The sequence below is a fragment of the Peromyscus maniculatus genome, chromosome 1, assembly GCF_049852395.1.
Source record: "Peromyscus maniculatus bairdii isolate BWxNUB_F1_BW_parent chromosome 1, HU_Pman_BW_mat_3.1, whole genome shotgun sequence".
NCBI lineage: Eukaryota > Metazoa > Chordata > Mammalia > Rodentia > Cricetidae > Peromyscus > Peromyscus maniculatus.
Window position 1 is genome coordinate 162558422 of NC_134852.1, and position 15925 is coordinate 162574346.

At 55.2% G+C, this 15925-nt stretch overlaps 1 protein-coding gene and 1 long non-coding RNA gene across 7 annotated transcripts in view; one reads left to right on the forward strand and one right to left on the reverse strand.

Annotated features, from left to right (window-relative positions):
• Positions 1-5278: 5278 nt before the first annotated feature.
• LOC121822382 (uncharacterized) lies at positions 5279-12474 on the reverse strand. 2 transcript variants are annotated; one of them, XR_006063451.2, is made up of 5 exons: positions 11623-12474; positions 11323-11426; positions 10808-10915; positions 7765-7852; positions 5279-5922 (listed from the first exon to the last, which is right to left on the reverse strand). It is a non-coding gene; the product is annotated as an uncharacterized LOC121822382 (long non-coding RNA). The 2 variants fall into 2 exon arrangements; XR_006063449.2 differs by having other exon boundaries at positions 11323-12474.
• Positions 8587-15925, forward strand: part of Syt7 (synaptotagmin 7) — a 61777-nt gene continuing 54438 nt past the window's right edge. For all 5 annotated transcript variants that reach the window (XM_015987323.2, XM_015987325.2, XM_006993855.3 and 2 more), the window contains exon 1: positions 8587-9030. In XM_015987323.2, coding sequence (XP_015842809.1) covers positions 9000-9030 — 31 coding nt within the window. In that variant the 5' untranslated portion in view covers positions 8587-8999. The remainder of the gene's footprint in view (positions 9031-15925) is intronic.

Here is a 15925-nt window from a genome sequence, read left to right on the forward strand (position 1 = left end):
TTGCATTGCATGCCTGGCACCCAGAGGTAGCTCAGAGTTAGACTCCTTCATAGCCAATGTTTAGCATAAAGTAGCTATTCAACCCATGTTTGTTGGATAGATCGGTAAAAATATGAAGGAAAGAAGATGGAGATGGATAGTAATATGTAATCCTTGCATTTAGAGTTCCCACTGCCAGGTGTAGTGGTGCCTGCCTGTAACCCCAGGCTCAGAGGTCAGGGGTGGAGGGACTGGGAGAGGGAGGGAGGATTCAAGGTCAGCCTGGGCTACATGATGAGACCCTGTCTCAAGAAATAAAATAAAAGAAGGATCTCCAGTGCATTGGCAGTTTAGAAAGATACTAAATAAGCCGAGTAGTGGTGGCTCATGACTTTAATCCCAGCACTCCAGAGGTGGGGCAGATCTCTGTGAGCCCCAACCTGGTCTACAGATTGAGTTCCAGGACAGCCAGAGCTACACAGAGAAACCCTGTTTCAAAAAGAAAAAAGAAAAGAAAAAGATGTTAAATACTAATAAGTGATTCCATCGAAGAAGAATCACTTTGGGCTTCAGAAGAGAACTCGGGCTCTCCTAAGACAAGCAGGGACAGCTCCCTGGAAGAAATGGATTGTCAGATGGGCCTCAGAGGGTGGGGACTCATAGGTGGAAACTCGGAGTGTTTAGCTAAAGGGTGAGCCAGCAAGGGTGCAGGAGAGAGAAGCCGAGCTGAAGGAGACACCCCTTAGGGCAAAGCTGCTCATAACTAATGCCACTGGTAGCAGGGAGCTATTGGAGATCCCCAGGAGTTGGGAAGGAGGGGGCCCGATCAGATCTTGGTCAGAAAGTCACAATGAAGAAGGACACTGGGAGGAAGGGACAGAAGGAGGCAAAGGATTGGTCAGGAGCCATGGCTGAGGCACAGGGTGAGAGGCTGAGAGTGTGACTTAGGGAGGTGGCTGCAGAGTCAGAGCAGACAGGGTGTGAGAAGCTCTGCAGAGCAAAGAGGCTGATTGGATAAGGGGAAGAGTTCCAGGAGGATCTGGGAAACAGATCTGGGGCTTGGGAGAGTTAATGAGGCCTTCTGGGGTGGGCGGCCCTGTGATCTAATGGGGGCTGCTTCCCTGGGGGAGGGAATTAGCTCACTCCACCTGGGTGGAGACGCTTCATTAAGAATGCAGATGCCAGGCTCCGGAGGGAGGTCAGGGCTCCGGAGACAGGGCTGGAAGCTGGGCTGAAGCAGGAGCTGAGGCTGTGGGAGTGAATGAGATCACAAGAAGAGACACGTGGAAGATGAAGGCTGAGGACAGAGCCTTGGGGGCCACCCACAGTTGGGAGGGACAGGAGCAGGAAGACAGGGGACCTAGGAGAAATTAGAGCAATCAAAATGTGGGAGGTAGAACCTTTTCTTTTTCCTCCTCCCACACTACTGGGGCCCTGTGCTCCCCCTCACCTCCGTGAGCAGGACCACAGGTGGCTGAGGGGCTGCCCAGTTTCACCTCCAAGGCTTTCAGAGCCACAGGCAGCACAGGTGACCAGCACTCAGGTGACTGGCTCCCTTACCCCTCCTTCCGGCTGTGACCTTGCAGAGCAGCGGAGGAGGGGGAAACACGGACCATCGAGGCTCAGGCTCCTCACCTTCCTAAGGGGATTAGCACAAGACGATTTCTATGTTGGTTGCTGTGACTATTAAGTGGGATAATGCGTGTTATGCATTTGGCACTCGGGCCAGGCAAGCCCTCAGAGCTCAATAAATGCTGGCAGCTGCTATTATGATTATTACCGTGCCGGGACTGGGTTCTGGCGCTGGGTCTGGCACAGCTAAGGTGCCCAGCAGCCTCTCTGGAGGTCTTGGTGAAGGAGGGGACCAGGTGATTTGCACTCGCTGCCCCCATCCTGGGGTGCTGGAACTCGTCCTCACCCCAGAGCGAGGGAGGGTGGTTGCAGGACACTATGTGTCTCCTCCCGGATAAATAAATAATCCTACGATCTGAAGGACCCTCACACACACTGCGGTCTTCAACTTCAGTGAGAGCTGGGGTGGACCTTGGGCAGTGGTTTGAGCACTTTTCAGCGTCTGGTGCTTACTGGCTCTGTGGATGGGTCTCCTCCTCCAGGGAGGGCACTGTCCTGTTCTCTAGTCCGCGGCAATTTGTCAGCTCTCGAGGGCGCCGCCACGCCCCCTCTGCGCACGCGCACGCCGTCCTCGCCAGTCTGCTGTAAGGACCCTGACTCTGCTCGCGCTCCAGCCCCGGATTGGTGTTGACACGGAGGGACGCTCCTTTCTGGGATCCAGTTGAGAGGTGGCAGTCCAGGGCCCCAAGCTGGGCGATTACAGGTTCTCCACTATTAGGAGCAAAGGCACCTGGTCTTTCTCCCCAACCCCCAACCTCCAATTTTGGATCAAAACCCAGCCGAGGAGCTCCTTGGAGACTGGGAGCTGTCCACTACTGGAGCACTGAGATCTTGGGATGGGACTGGGAGTGTATGTAGTTCAGCTGGTAAAGGGAGTGCTTAGCTGGTTCCATCCCCAGCACCACGTAAACTTGGCTTACTGGTGCGTGTTACCTCAGGCCTTGAATGATAGAGGCAGAAAGATCAGAAGTTCGAGGTTATCGGTGACTGCATAGCCTGCTGGAGACCAACCAGGGATACACTAAATCCTTCCTTGAAGGGACGGGTGGGGTGGTGGTGGTGGGGAAGACATTGGGTAATACGTTCTAGTTTTTCTGTCCCCTCACACACAGAACTCTGAATCTGGAACTCAGAGCCTCAGTTTCCCCTCCTCAGTATCAAGCTAAGATATCTCATTAACCAGATCCTGAAAACAGGTCCAGAGACCCCCTGGCCCCCCTGGCCTGTCTTTCCTCAGGGGGTAGATGCAGAGGTATGGTCCTCTGAAGTCTAGGGGCCACTAATCCCTCACCCCATCTTATCCAGACTCCAGGAAGCTCCCTGAGAGGAGCAGGACTGGATTCTCTATCAACTCGGCTGGGACTGGGGTCCTAAAGCAGTCTAGGTAGGAGTTTGATCCTGGGAGGCCCCTGTTAACTAGGCCATCACTGGGGATGGGCAGTGGAGGCTGGAGCTGACCAGCTTGGTTCTCTGGGGGAGGCAGTGGCTTTGAACAAACCACAGACAGTTTCTGCAATATCAAAAAGAGCTCTTAGAGACTAATCACATAGGGGGAATGGGGCAGCTGGAGAAAGAGCCTCTGCTTGTTTCCCATCAATGGAGGATCAAAAAGCATTTGGTCAAAGAACCTTTAAATACCTTGAAAGGCAGGTGAAGCCGGTTCAATGGGTTCCAAGAAGGATTAAAACACCAGTCTGAGCTGCAGACAGGCTGGCTCCAGCCACAGCAGTGCTGAAGGGAGAGGCCACAAAGGCTAGAGGGGAACACTTTAGGAATAGATCCCCCCAGCCCACCTCTCTCATGAACCTGAGTCATCATGGTGAGGGCAAGGAGTGCAAAGAACTGGGCTGAGACTGTTGGAAGCCACCTTGTAGAGAGAGCTTCAGGACAAGGGAGCTTTTCCTAGAAACTTCAGACCACACACTTACTGATAAGCAAAATGTTGTATCTATGTCTGCATTTTTTTCCTAGGGAAATGAGATCCCCAGAAGGACTTGAGACACTACCAAGATGGTAAAACAGCATCCCCATGGCAGAGAATGGGAAGCAGATCCTTGGAAGAATTGAGGGTCTTACCCCAGCTCCCTGAGCCTGGCATCAGCAAGCTGAGGAGTTTCCAAGGGGCCTGAGTCAGTCTCAGAGGTCTGGAGCAGCCCGAGAGTCAACGAAGAGGCCTGAGATCAAGCTTCCCTCAAAGGCTGTAGCTGTCCCTAGAGGAGCTGACTAGAAGAAGGCCACCTGTTTTCAGCTTGGGGGCTTTGGGGGCCGATGCTACGAAAGCTGAGTGAAGTATGCTATCAGGAGGAGCGTGGAGGAAAGAGAGACAGGCGCACAAGATAGCTTGGCAGGTAAAGGCACCTGCCACCAAACCCTATGATCTGAACTTGGTCCTGGGAACTCATACAGTGGAAGGAGAGAACTGATTCCCACAAGCCATGGCATGTGCATGCTCTCTCTCTCTCTCTCTCTCTCTCTCTCTCTCTCTCTCTCTCTCTCTCTCTCTCTCTCTCTCTCTCTCTCACACACACACACACACACACACACACACACACACACACCAGATATAAATAAATGTTTTAAAATTTTTTTTTTTTTGTTTTTTTTTTTTTTTTTTGTTTTTTGAGACAGGGTTTCTCTGTGTAGCTTTGCGCCTTTCCTGGGACTCACTTGGTAGCCCAGGCTGGCCTCGAACTCACAGAGATCCGCCTACCTCTGCCTCCCGAGTGCTGGGATTAAAGGCGTGCGCCACCACCGCCCGGCTTAAAATTTTTTTAAAGGGAGAGAATCAAGATGGAGAGAAACACATGGGAGGGCAGGTGATCTGGAGGCTGGGCTTCTAGTAAGAGCGTGCATGCTTCTGGACCTGCAGCAGCCTGGGGAGTTCTTGAGTGCCTGCAGCTACAGAGAGATGGGCCTGGGTCAGGATTCTTGATGCTTTGGGGTCACGTCTGGGGAGCCAGGAAAACCATCTTGCCGTATCTTGCCAATATATTTTGCCATCTCTGCAGTACTATTTTTACCCCGATGGGGAAACCAAGGCCCAGAGATAACCGTCTAGACTGAGAGCTAGAGAAACAAGGCAGGAGCAGAGCACAGGACTAGAATCATGCTCTTGATGTTGTGGCATAAACCCCATCTTTTTAGGACTAGGCCTCCAAAGCAGGAGTACCACAGGGCTGGGCACGAGTAGGAAATCCAAAAGCACTGATTGCATCTCCTTGTGATGGGACAGGCATGGTGATAGCTGCCACTGCCTTCTTGGTCCTTGCTGTCCTGTCCTTTTAGAATGATGGCATCTGTTTATTGTTCTTTTGAGACAGTATCTTTTATAGCTCAGGCTAACCTTGAACTCCTGATCTTCCTTTCTTAACCTTCCAAGTACTAGATTTACAGGCATGCAGCACCACACTGGCTGATCTGTTAATCTTATGCTTTTATCCACTCCAGACTCCGGGCCTCTGCAGAGGAGGAAGGGGATGGCTGGGGGTGGGGGGTGGGGACAGGGTTGTGGGACAAGTGCTTTAGGCTGGCCTAGTATACTGTGTAGGCTCTGATGTGTCACTGCTGGGTCAGGCCAATACTCAGTCTGAGTCTGTTGCCACATGGATGGTGACAAGGAGAGAGGTGTATTTGTTCTGCCACACGCACACACAAACAGCTTCCTCAGCATTTTTATTAATAATTCATCCTGTAGTCTGGTGGGTGGGGGTGAGGGGACAGGAGCTGTAGGGAAACAGCAGTATGGAGATCATGCCAGGGGAGAAGCTGGCGGACCCAGGAGCCCTGCCTCCATGCCGTGGCCTAGCAACACAGCCAGGTGGCCTCGGGGGCCCTGTTTGGGAGAGTAGAGGCCTGGCGTCTGCTCCAGAGGGACAAAATGTCCCTCCCTGCTCCTACTCTCAGCCTGCAGCTGACCCAGGACACCTGATTTCAATGACTGTGCCAGATGGGAAACAGGCCTGAGGGGTCCAAGGCATGCAGCAAGCCAGCCCTTGGGGAATTAGGTGCTATGAATGCTTCCTGCCACGTCATGGAACCCAGGACACAGGGGCCCACCCGGCGGTAGCGTCATGGAAGGAAAGGGCCTCTCCTGAAGTCCCCCCTCGAGAGGCACAGAAGGACCTCTTCTAAGAAGAGTCAGAGCCTGAGAGCAGGGTGGGGGTAATTCACAGTCTCCTGAGTTCGTTGTCCAAGGACCTGAGTTCTCCTGCAGACTCCATTTCCTGCCTCTGCCTAGTCCTTTTGAGTGCTTAGAAGGCAGGAACTCCCAGCTGGCTGGGCTCTCAGGATGCTCCAGCAGAAGAGTGTAGCCTTCAAATGTAGCAAAATGGTTTGAGGTTAGATTTCTGAAATGATTTCTTCAACAAGCAAAACATGAGAATGGAGAATATACAGCACCTCTCTTAAGGATAAGAAAAAATAATAGGAATCAATATCAGGAATAAATCAGATGCTTCAGGTATCGTTAACGGTATCACATTTAATCTTACAGTAATCAAAGAAATAAGTATTGTTACCCTCATTATATAGAAAGAAGAAACCAAGGCCCTGAGACATGTGTCTGTGCAGGTTAACCACAGCTGTGACTGGCAGAGCCATATGAATGTGCATTTTGTCCTCTTTCCAATGCTGCTGCTTTCCCTGAACAAAGTGCCTGAAACCCACAGAAAAGGGGTTTTCAAAGTCTCAGGGGGTTGAAGATTTAGCTCAGTGGTAGAGTACTTCGCTAGCAAGCACAAGGCCCTGGACTCAGTCCCTGGTACTCAAAAAATAAAAATAAAAAAGAAATAAATCAAAACCCACAATGCCCCGGAGCCTTGTTTTGCACAAAGCGATCTCTTGAGGTTTTATCTAGCATGTCTGGGGGACTGTCCATCTCCACTGTTTAGAATAGTGGCTATCTCATGCCTGCTGAGAGAGAATGAGGTGAGTTTTATTTGTAAGCCCTGAGTTGGGAGCAAATGGAAGGATCTTTTCATGGATCTCAGAATGGCAGGCAAAGATCTGGGAATTAAACCAAAGACTTCTACAGGTCCCCTAGCAGGGCCCGTCCTGGGTTGTGAGCTCTCAGAGCGTATGGCTCCCTGGGTCTCCTCGAGGGGCTTGACTTCCATCATTTGTCACCCCAAGGAGGTGGCTTGGGTCATCTCTCTGATGTCCTCTTCATCAGCTTTGAGAAACTGGGAGCTTCCAGACACCCAGCAAAAAACCTGTCAAGTTACAACAGCAAGGGATTATGCTGTTCCCCTCTCCTCTCTCTCTGGAGGGTGGGAGAATGTGGAGTAGGAAGATTTCTGAAGAGGAGCCCTTCCTGTATACCCACTGATGGCTGGGGTAGGGGACAGTGCACTCTTCTCTCTTTAGAAGGCACTGAGAGAGGCAGATGGATCTGGAAGGTGGCATGAGTGAAGGCTGGAGACCCGAGAACCCCAGCCTACTGGCCTGGCTTCCCAGGATTCGCAGACCCCCCCCCCCAAGACACACACACACACACACACACACACACACACACACACACACACACACACAGGCTGTGGCTACCTCCTGGATTCTTGGCTGCATGTGAGTGAGGATGGCTGCAGGATGTGGAACAAAACAGTCCTTGACCACAGGGTGAGGGCTGAGATTTCTGGCCACTGGGGAATTACAGGCCCTAACCTACACATGCCTTCCATTTGCTCCCCTTCCATTTTTAATTAGAATATTCAGCCCAGGAAATCTGTTTTCCACCGGAACAGTCTTAGAGAAGGTTTGCTGGGGGAATTTCCTTATCTATTTCTCAGCCGGAAAAGCTGTGGGTGGAGGTGAATGTGGTGTGTGTGTGTGTGTGTGTGTGTGTGTGTGTGTGTGTGTGTGTGCAGTATGGTAGGGCATGAGCCACACACACAGTTTGAAGCCAGCTAGGTGGCTTTCTGGGAGCAGAAACCTTCAATGTTGGAAAGCCTGGTTCACTTGTCAATTGCACGGAAGGAAGATGCTGACGTTTGTAAGCCAACAATGATGCTGTTGTACCCACCCCTTTCAGTGCACGGTAGGGACAAGACAGGCACCGTGGGAAAGGTCTGAGACTCTTTGTGAGCTAGGCTGTTTGTATGCTTGTATTGAGGGCAGAGAAGTGAGTCCCTGTGAAGATGCGTGTAAGGAGGCCTGTACCTGATCCCCATGGTTCGGTCCTGGGCCTTCAAAGTTCTTGAGACATGATTCTGTCTCTTCCCCACCCCAGAATCAAATAGTCCCGATTCTGTAGAGAAAAACAGAGTCTGTCAGATCTGGAAAACGTTAAACAGACACAGGGAGCAGATAGCTGAGAGTGCGCCAAGAGATCCTCAAGGTTGGCAGAAGGGGATTTCATTTCTATCGGGGCACACTGGGTCAAGGGAAAGAGGAGGAGAGGGTCAGGAGAGGAATGAATAGGGGCTAACAGCTGCTTTCTTTTTTCACTGAGCTGGAATAGGTGGGAAAGGTTGCCATATGTACTACCCCACGGAAGAAGGAGATTCTAGTCCTATCTGTTCCTGCAGCGCGTCAGCTCTGGGAAAGACAAGACTGTCAGACCGAGGCCCAGAACTGGCAACATACTCCACTCCTGGTTTTGATACCCACCAACCCTTCTTCCCCGGTCCTCCACTGTTCCGAGTCCGGAGCTAACGCCCTCGAGCGGCCACCGAGCGGAAAACCCGGGGCGGATCTCCATGCCTTTCGGAACGGAGTCAGAGGGCACCTCGGAGGAGATGGCCAGCTGGGCGACCCGGTGGCGTGCGAGTCCACCGCCACCCGTGGCGCACGGGCCGAGTGGGTCACGTCTTCCATAGTCTGGACGAACCTAGCCGTGGAGCTCCGCAGCCCTTCCAGGCAGGGGCCTCGTGAGCGTTTGGGGTGTGCGGGGCGGCGGCCGTGCCCTCGGGGCGGCTCCGGGCGGCGGCGGCCAGTCCAGGGCTGCAGTGCAGCGCGTGGCCAGTAGTGGGCGCAGCAGTGACAGTGGCCGTGGCGCTCGGCGGCGGGCGGGCGGCGCCGGCGGTGCCCCGGGCGCACACACACACACATACACACACTCACACACGCACGCACGCACACACATACATACATACACACACACTCTCCGCCTCGTACACACTCACACACGCTCCGGCGCGCACACGCGGCGCGCAGGCCAGAGGGAGGAGGCTCCGCGCGGCTCGGCGGCGGCGGCAGCGTGCTCCGCGGGCGGCCGGGAGGGCTGGCGGGCGGCCCCCGCTCCCCGGCTCAGCGGCTCGGTGCAGCCCGCGCGGCCCCCGCCCTCGGACCCGCCCCCGGGGGTCGCCCGGCCCCATGCCCTGCAGCGGCGGCAGAGCAGCGCGCGGCCGCAGGCGGCTCTGAGGAGCCCGGAGGGAGCCGGCGACGAGGGGACCATGTACCGGGACCCGGAGGCGGCCAGCCCAGGTAAGCGCGGCCCCGCGCGGGCTGGGGCGCCCCGCACCGGCGGGCAGGATGGCTGCAGCGCCTGGTCGCCGTCTCGGAGCCCCAGCCTAGGGCTGCTGTCGGCTGGAGCCGCACGAATTGCACCCCTTCCTACCAGGGTCATCCCAGCCCCGGGGGCGTGGGTTCTAGCGGCAGAGACTCAGACTTAGACCCCGCAGTCGGGACGTTGCTAGGCTGGATGCCCGGGGCCGGGTTCGCAGTGTCCCCACAAGGACCTCCCCCCCCCACCCCCCAGCAGCCCAAGGACAACGTGTGTGGTGGAGCGAGGAGCTGCTGTCCCCGTGGGAGCCGGGCAGTGCCTTCAACGGTACCCCCTGCTCCCCAACACCGGTGCCCTGGGGATGTCAATGTTGGGGAACCTCGGGGCAAGGAGGATCCTGGCAGCTTTGGGCCAAGATTGTGGGCACAGAGGAGCGGAGTGTCATCTGTGGTGCCAACTGTGAATTGAGGGGGCTCCAGGGGCAAGTGGGAATCTGGTGCAGCGGCGGGGGATAGAGGCTTCTGGGGGGGTGGGGAACCGCAAGAGCGGTGAAGGGGAAGCAGGGGTACCTGAAGAGAAATCTCAGCGGCTGATGACAATGGGGGTGGCCGGGCAATGTTCTCCTGGCCTTGGGGAGGGGGACGCAAAGAACATCAAACTCACTCCAGTCCTACCAGGGAGGGTGGGGAAGGGGGCCGCACCCCTTTGCCTTTCTGAAAGGGAGTGGCCTGGGAGCCCACTGTCCGCTGAGCATCCTTCTAGCATCCTTAGAGCCCAAGCCAGGAATCTCTCCTCCTTCCTCGGGAAATGGCTCTGCCATTTCCTCCTTGGCTCCTGACGCCTCCCCCACGCAGTGCCCACCTGTAGACAGGTCCTCTGCAGCTCCTGTCCAGGCTCAGTTCCAGCTCCCACCTGGGATGCTCCTTCAGACCCAGCAGAACCCCCTACCCCCACTTCTCCTAGTTCAGCCTCTCGGCCTCCGGGGTTTCTGTGTCTGGGCTAGGCTAAGAGCGGGGCTCCAGCCTAAGACCTGCTCCTACAAGAGTCTCTGGATTCCCTGCTGTGGGGCCTGGGGGGAGGCAGGTGCTGTGAGAAAGGCCAGCCCTGAAACCCTCCACAGAAGGGGCCGCAAGCCCCGAAGCTGTGTACAGCATGCTGGTGGACACTGGCGTTGACCATTTGTGCTCAGTCCACACTCGCTGTTTTCTCTCGAGGGGCACTCCAAGTCCACTGAGATTGACCTACTGGGTGGCAGACGGTGTACTCACTCGGGACTTGGGTCTGAGCCTCAGTCTCCTCTGGAGCTTCATGTCCTTCTCTGAATGTCCTCTAGGTGTGGGCTGAAGGGACATTACCTTTGAGGGCCCTTTCCCTCATCTGTCTGAACCCAGGTCACCTAGCCTGACATTGTTCCCCTGGGAAAGCCCGCTTCCTACACTTGGACCAAAGGCAGGGGCATCTTTTTGCTTGGTACACGCTCAGCAACCAAGTTGAGAGCCCAGCTCAGGCTGAGGGTGGAAGGGAATGTGGCGGGGGCAGTCTCCATAGCTGTCAGGCCACTGGCCTGGGACCATGCACCCACCCACCCGCTCTTACCCTCTAATACTTGGGCACCATGACGTTACCACTCCTCCAAGCACCTCTGCCCTCTCCACAGAGGCCAACTTGATGTGCTTGGCATCTTCTGGGCAAAGGGCCTGGATTCCACAGCTGTTCCTGACAGGCCGGCAGCCTCTGAACCTTTCCCTTCCTGCTTACCTGTCTTGCCCCTTGAAAACTCCAGGGTCCACCAATGCCTATGGCAAGGTTGGTTCTGACTGTGAAGGAGGCTGGTGAGGTTTTCTTCTCTCTTGTGTGGGCACTGGGCTGGTGGAAACAAAAATAGGTTGTAGCGGGTAAGGTATGTTTGGATCCTGCTCCTTTGGGATCTCTGGGAGCCTTTGTGATCCTTGGTGTCACTGCCCACTTCCTAGAATCCCTCTAGCTCCATGTCACTCCCATCCCTGGCGGCTTTCTCAAAGTCCCCCAGGCTCTGCTACCCACAGCGAAGGCCCTGTATCCCCCCTTTCCAACCACCCACAACTCCCCTTTGCCTGGCACCAGGTAGGAGTGAGATATGCAAATTAATTCCTGTGTGACTCAGACCAGTCCCTCATCTCCCCTCCGGTCCCACAGGAGCCAGTACCTCTTACAGCCTGGTCTCCTCATCCACCCTTCTCGGGAACACCTGTGCCCACTGGTGCCCTATTAAAAACTAAATAAATAAAAGATACCTCATGCCCTTCTGCTCATCATGCCCCGGGCCATTTGCAGAGGTTTCCTATGGTATTCTCTCTCCCTTTGCTCGCTCACTCTGCAGGTCCCCAAAGGGCTCATCCTAAGACGAAGACTTTACCTGATGAGTGCTCTTCCCTTCCCACCTGGTCCCTGGCCCCCGGGCACTATTACTCCTGTTATTATAAAGAAAGGGGCCGTGGAAGAGAACAGGAGGCAGATGGGGAATGCAGACCTGTTCCCTCCCATGCACACCCATGAGATCCTACTCCAGCTGCCCAGCCACCTCTACCCGGTACCTTCAGCCTCCTCTGCCCTTTCTCTCTCCCATCCTTTATCCTCTGCATCCCAAAGCTGGCCTGGCCTGCCTCCTTGGTCCGTCTCTCTGACGGCCTGTCCCCAGGCTGGGCAGGGCCTCAGCAGGCCTGCAGGGGTCAGCGTTGCGGTGGGCAGGCGGGACAGGCAGGACAGCCGTGGGAAGGAGGAGGGAGGGAGAAGTGACCTTGCAGTGAGCTGGTGAGCAAGGCCAGAGAGAAGGGCTGGGAGGGAGAGGTCAGGTCCTGAGGGCTTCCTTCTCGGTCAGCAGGTGCCTGGGACTCCGTTAGTTTCACTGGACAGCAGTGTCGGAAGCCTCCGTCTGTCCCACCTGTTAGTGGGCTCTGTCCCCTACAGACACTCCATCAGGCAGGTCATTCCTTAGGGGCAAAGGGGGCAGATGTATCATACAGGGCAGAGGGCCTTGGCATGGCAAGGTAATTGTCTAAATCTCCCATCTACTCCCTGGGCACAACTCCAGGGCAGAGTCTGATGGAGGGGTTGGTGTGAAGCTGGAGTCAGGGCTGAAAGAACAGGTTAAGTCTATGGTGTGAGGACCATAGATGGAGCCAGGGCCAAGGCTGGGTGGTGTGGAAGTCCAACAAAGACAGACCATCCCACAATTTCCCTGACAACTGCTCTTCAAAGGACCGTCCTCGTCTAGCTAACCCCATCTGCACGGGCTCCGTTTGCTGCTGTGCCTGTGTCCTGGGCTTGGGGCAGAGGTTAGTGCTTCAGAACCCTTGGTCCCTCCAACAGGTATGACAGGGATGGGGTCTGAGGATGAGTTAGTCTAACAGTGGGTTAGGAGAGGATGACCTTTGGGTATAGGAACTCCTCTAAGCTATAGAGTTGCTGAGGAGACAGACCTCTCACGGACTGGTCTGTGCTGTTCTGTGGCCTTGTAGGGACAGCTTGACCATCAGGCTAGGTGTTTATGAACCCAAGGATGGAGAAAGGAGATGGTCCTGCAGCCTCTCCTTGATGGTAAGGGTGCCTGAGAAGGTTGGATCGTGGTGATAGGCCAGCTTGTGGTAGGTGGTGGGGAGGAGCAGGGGGGAAGCTAGAAGGCAGAGGACCAGGCGGTCATCAAGCAAGCGAAGATGGGTCTTTGGGCAGCCGGTCCTGGTCCTAGTTGACCCACAGGCTCCAAGGGCAACAGAGCAAGGGCCCTCCAGGCCTAATATTGAAGCATGCCATGGGGGAAGGGCAAAGGAGGAGCATGTGGTCCCCTCCTCTCCACCCCCACTCTCTACCCACCCCTCTATTCTCTCAGGGACTTTGAATTCTTATTGAATCTGATGGACCGTTTTCAATAACTGCTTCCCCCAGGGGAGTGAGGCCCACAACAGCAGGGAGGCTTAGTCCTGAGTGGAGGAGGAGGAGTTGGTTCCATGGGCTCCTAGGAGACACCGAGATATCCCAGGTGGGCACAGACATCTCTACGTGTAGTCCCTATTCCATGGTCAGTGCCCACAGGTGGCACTCATGGCCAATGAGGTCAGCTTTCTCTATCAGGGCAGTCACTGCTCTGGCCAGGTGCCGGAGCCAGCCTGTGCCAGGCTAAGCCTGGGTACCCTTCTACCTTGCCAGGGAACCCCAGCCAGTGGTGCCAAGTGAATTGTGCCAGTTCCATGGACATGGAGGTGCTGACCTTCAGGCAGCAGGGGGTAGCCCTGCTGGTCTCTGTCCAATTTGCCTCTGGAGGGCCAAGCTTTGTCTCACCCAGCAGAATTCCCTGGGGGTTGGAACAGAGTTGGCAGACAGCATGGAACCTGTGGAAGGGACTGGAGAGAGCCCAGCATCTATTCCTGCATTCCTACCCGTTGGTAGGAAGGTGGGCTGGCTCATCGGCTCCTCATGAAGGCTTGGCAGCTTCTACCTGGAAGGGGCCCTTGGGAAAGGTGTGTCACCCTGGGTGGTTGGGCCTGAAACTGAGTTATAGGGTGGGCTGGGATGTTTGGGGAATTGGTATATCCACGTGATAGCGCATGTGGGGCTCAAGTGAGGGGGGAGGGGAAGACAGGGTGGTGGGAGAAGCCTGGTGGCTGTGTGTACCTACGTGTGTGCGTGTGCGGGCGGCAGCTGGCTGGTCGGCCGTGATAGCTGTGCCGAGTGCTGAGTGCCCTGCCCGCTGTAAACAGCAGCTAATGAGTGTATTCATAGCGAGGTGCATTGAGGTGCATGGGGAGCTATGACGGAAAGCTTTGGGGAGGGCACCTCCCCCGGCCCTGTACTCAGCCTGTCAGGGCTCTCTAGGGATCCTGCCTGCCCCCTGCCACACCCTCAACCTGCCAACTTGGCTACCTCTGAGGCTTCCATCTTCAGGGAGCAGGGCCTCACCTAGCAGTAAGCATGCATGGGTGTGGACATGGGATGGTTGTGGGAGTATTCTGTATACAGATACAAGATTACCATGATGCTGTGTGGCTGTGTGTGTGTGTGTGTGTGTGTGTGTGTGTGTGTGTGTGTGTGTGTAGCTGTGTTAAACTGAACTCATCTCTGTGTTAGTGACTCTGTCTGATTCAATGCATGTGTGTTTGCACCCCTCCCCAAGACCCGAAGAGAAGGACTGTCCCCTAAATCAGTAGTTACCCTGACAGTGACAAAACCAAACGTATTGTCAGAACAGCGTGATGCTTCTGGCCCTGCTCCTTCCAGTGTCCTTGGAGCTTGGGAGGATGAGGGCTTCTGGGGCTGCTTGATGGAGAGAAAGGGGTGACCCTGTTCTTCCCAGTGGAGGAGGCAGAAGGGAGGGTCTGAGTCTCGGCTTCAGTAAGCTTCCATAGCTACTGTTTGCATCAGCAAAAAAGGGGGCCTCGGGTTTGCGCACCTCCGGGAACCCCAGAAAAAAGAGAAGAGGGGTGCCAACGAGTCTCTTCTAACTGGTTGGTGGTGTGTGCGCCTGCTTCCTGCCAGGGCTGGGTAAGTGAGAAAGGGGTGCCTGCGTGAAGCCCCAAACAGGGGAGTAGAGGAGAGAGCTGTGTGGCTAATGTGTCCAATTAAATTACTTCAAACCCTGCCGCGGCAGCTGCTCCCGGTGGGGCTCTGGGTACAAATTGGATCCGTCTCATTACTATGGGATAGTGTCAGCAGGGCCAGAGAGCTGTGGCTGACTTGGCCAGCCCAGAGCAGGCCCTCGCGTGCTCTGCCCAATCGGGGTACACCAGGGCCCCCTAGAGGAGTTGCTCATCAAAACACCCCATGGGGTCTCTAGGCCCAGTGAGATATTAGGGTTCTCTCTTTCCCGTGCCTGACCCTATGAGTAACAGACCCAGGACCCCTCTGAGGCCCTGGTTCCTTCCTCTAGGAATGGAGTAGGTTGTGCCCTGCAGGGCATGTAGCTTAAGGAATTCCTTCTCAGCTCACCCATCACCTCCCCACCACTAATATTAGCAGAAGCACTGAAGTAGCAGCCTCTTACTTACGGAGCACTCGGTATATGCTAGGCGCCTTACACATGTGCTACCAGGGATGCCTTGCCAAAGCCAGGGCCCTAGACCCGCCTGCTGTCCTCGTGAGCTCCTGTAGAGGTAATTGTTGCTGTCTCGCTCTCCCCCTGCTGCCTCAGTTTCCTCCTCTGTGAAATGGGCATGAGGATGCTTCTTCGCTTCTGGGTGCCTGGAGGATGAGGAGAGATGAGGCAAAAAGAAGCAGTCATCCCAGAGCTTCGCACGTAGTAAACACTCGTGGTGTGGAAGGGCAGCTGTTATCAACATTACCCCGTTCTGAGAGATTGATGTGTGGGACGGGGGTTCCGGAAGCTCCGGGGAGGACATGTATGCCACTCGCTCAGTGGAAGACTTTGGGGAGGATTTCACCGAGGCCATGGTAATCAGTAGCTGTCAAGATAACACAGATTTGCGGGGTGCTCGCTGTGTGATGGATGCTCTTCTAAGCACGTGACGTGTCCGTCGTCAGTACACCCTGGCAGGGACTTGCAATTAGAAGTCAGTTCGGGATTCCAGCCGTGCTGCAGGATCCAAGAGCTTTGGGTGCAGAGCTTTGGGTCCTGAGGGCCAAAGAAGAGCTTGCCATAGAAAGAAGCACAGGCAAGGCATTTGGCAATTGGGAGCAAGCACACACAAAAGTTCAGGGGCCTGAGAGGTCTTGGCCAGTCGAGGCAGTGCCTGGACTTGCCTGGAAGGGAGATTCTGGGGAGTGGTAGTCCAGAGTGAGGCTTGGGAAGGTAAATTGGGCCAGATTAGGAAAGGCCTGGCTTCAGAAATTATAGAATTATTGACAGGCAGAGCAACAGGGTCTCGTATATTCCAGGCTGGCCTGGAA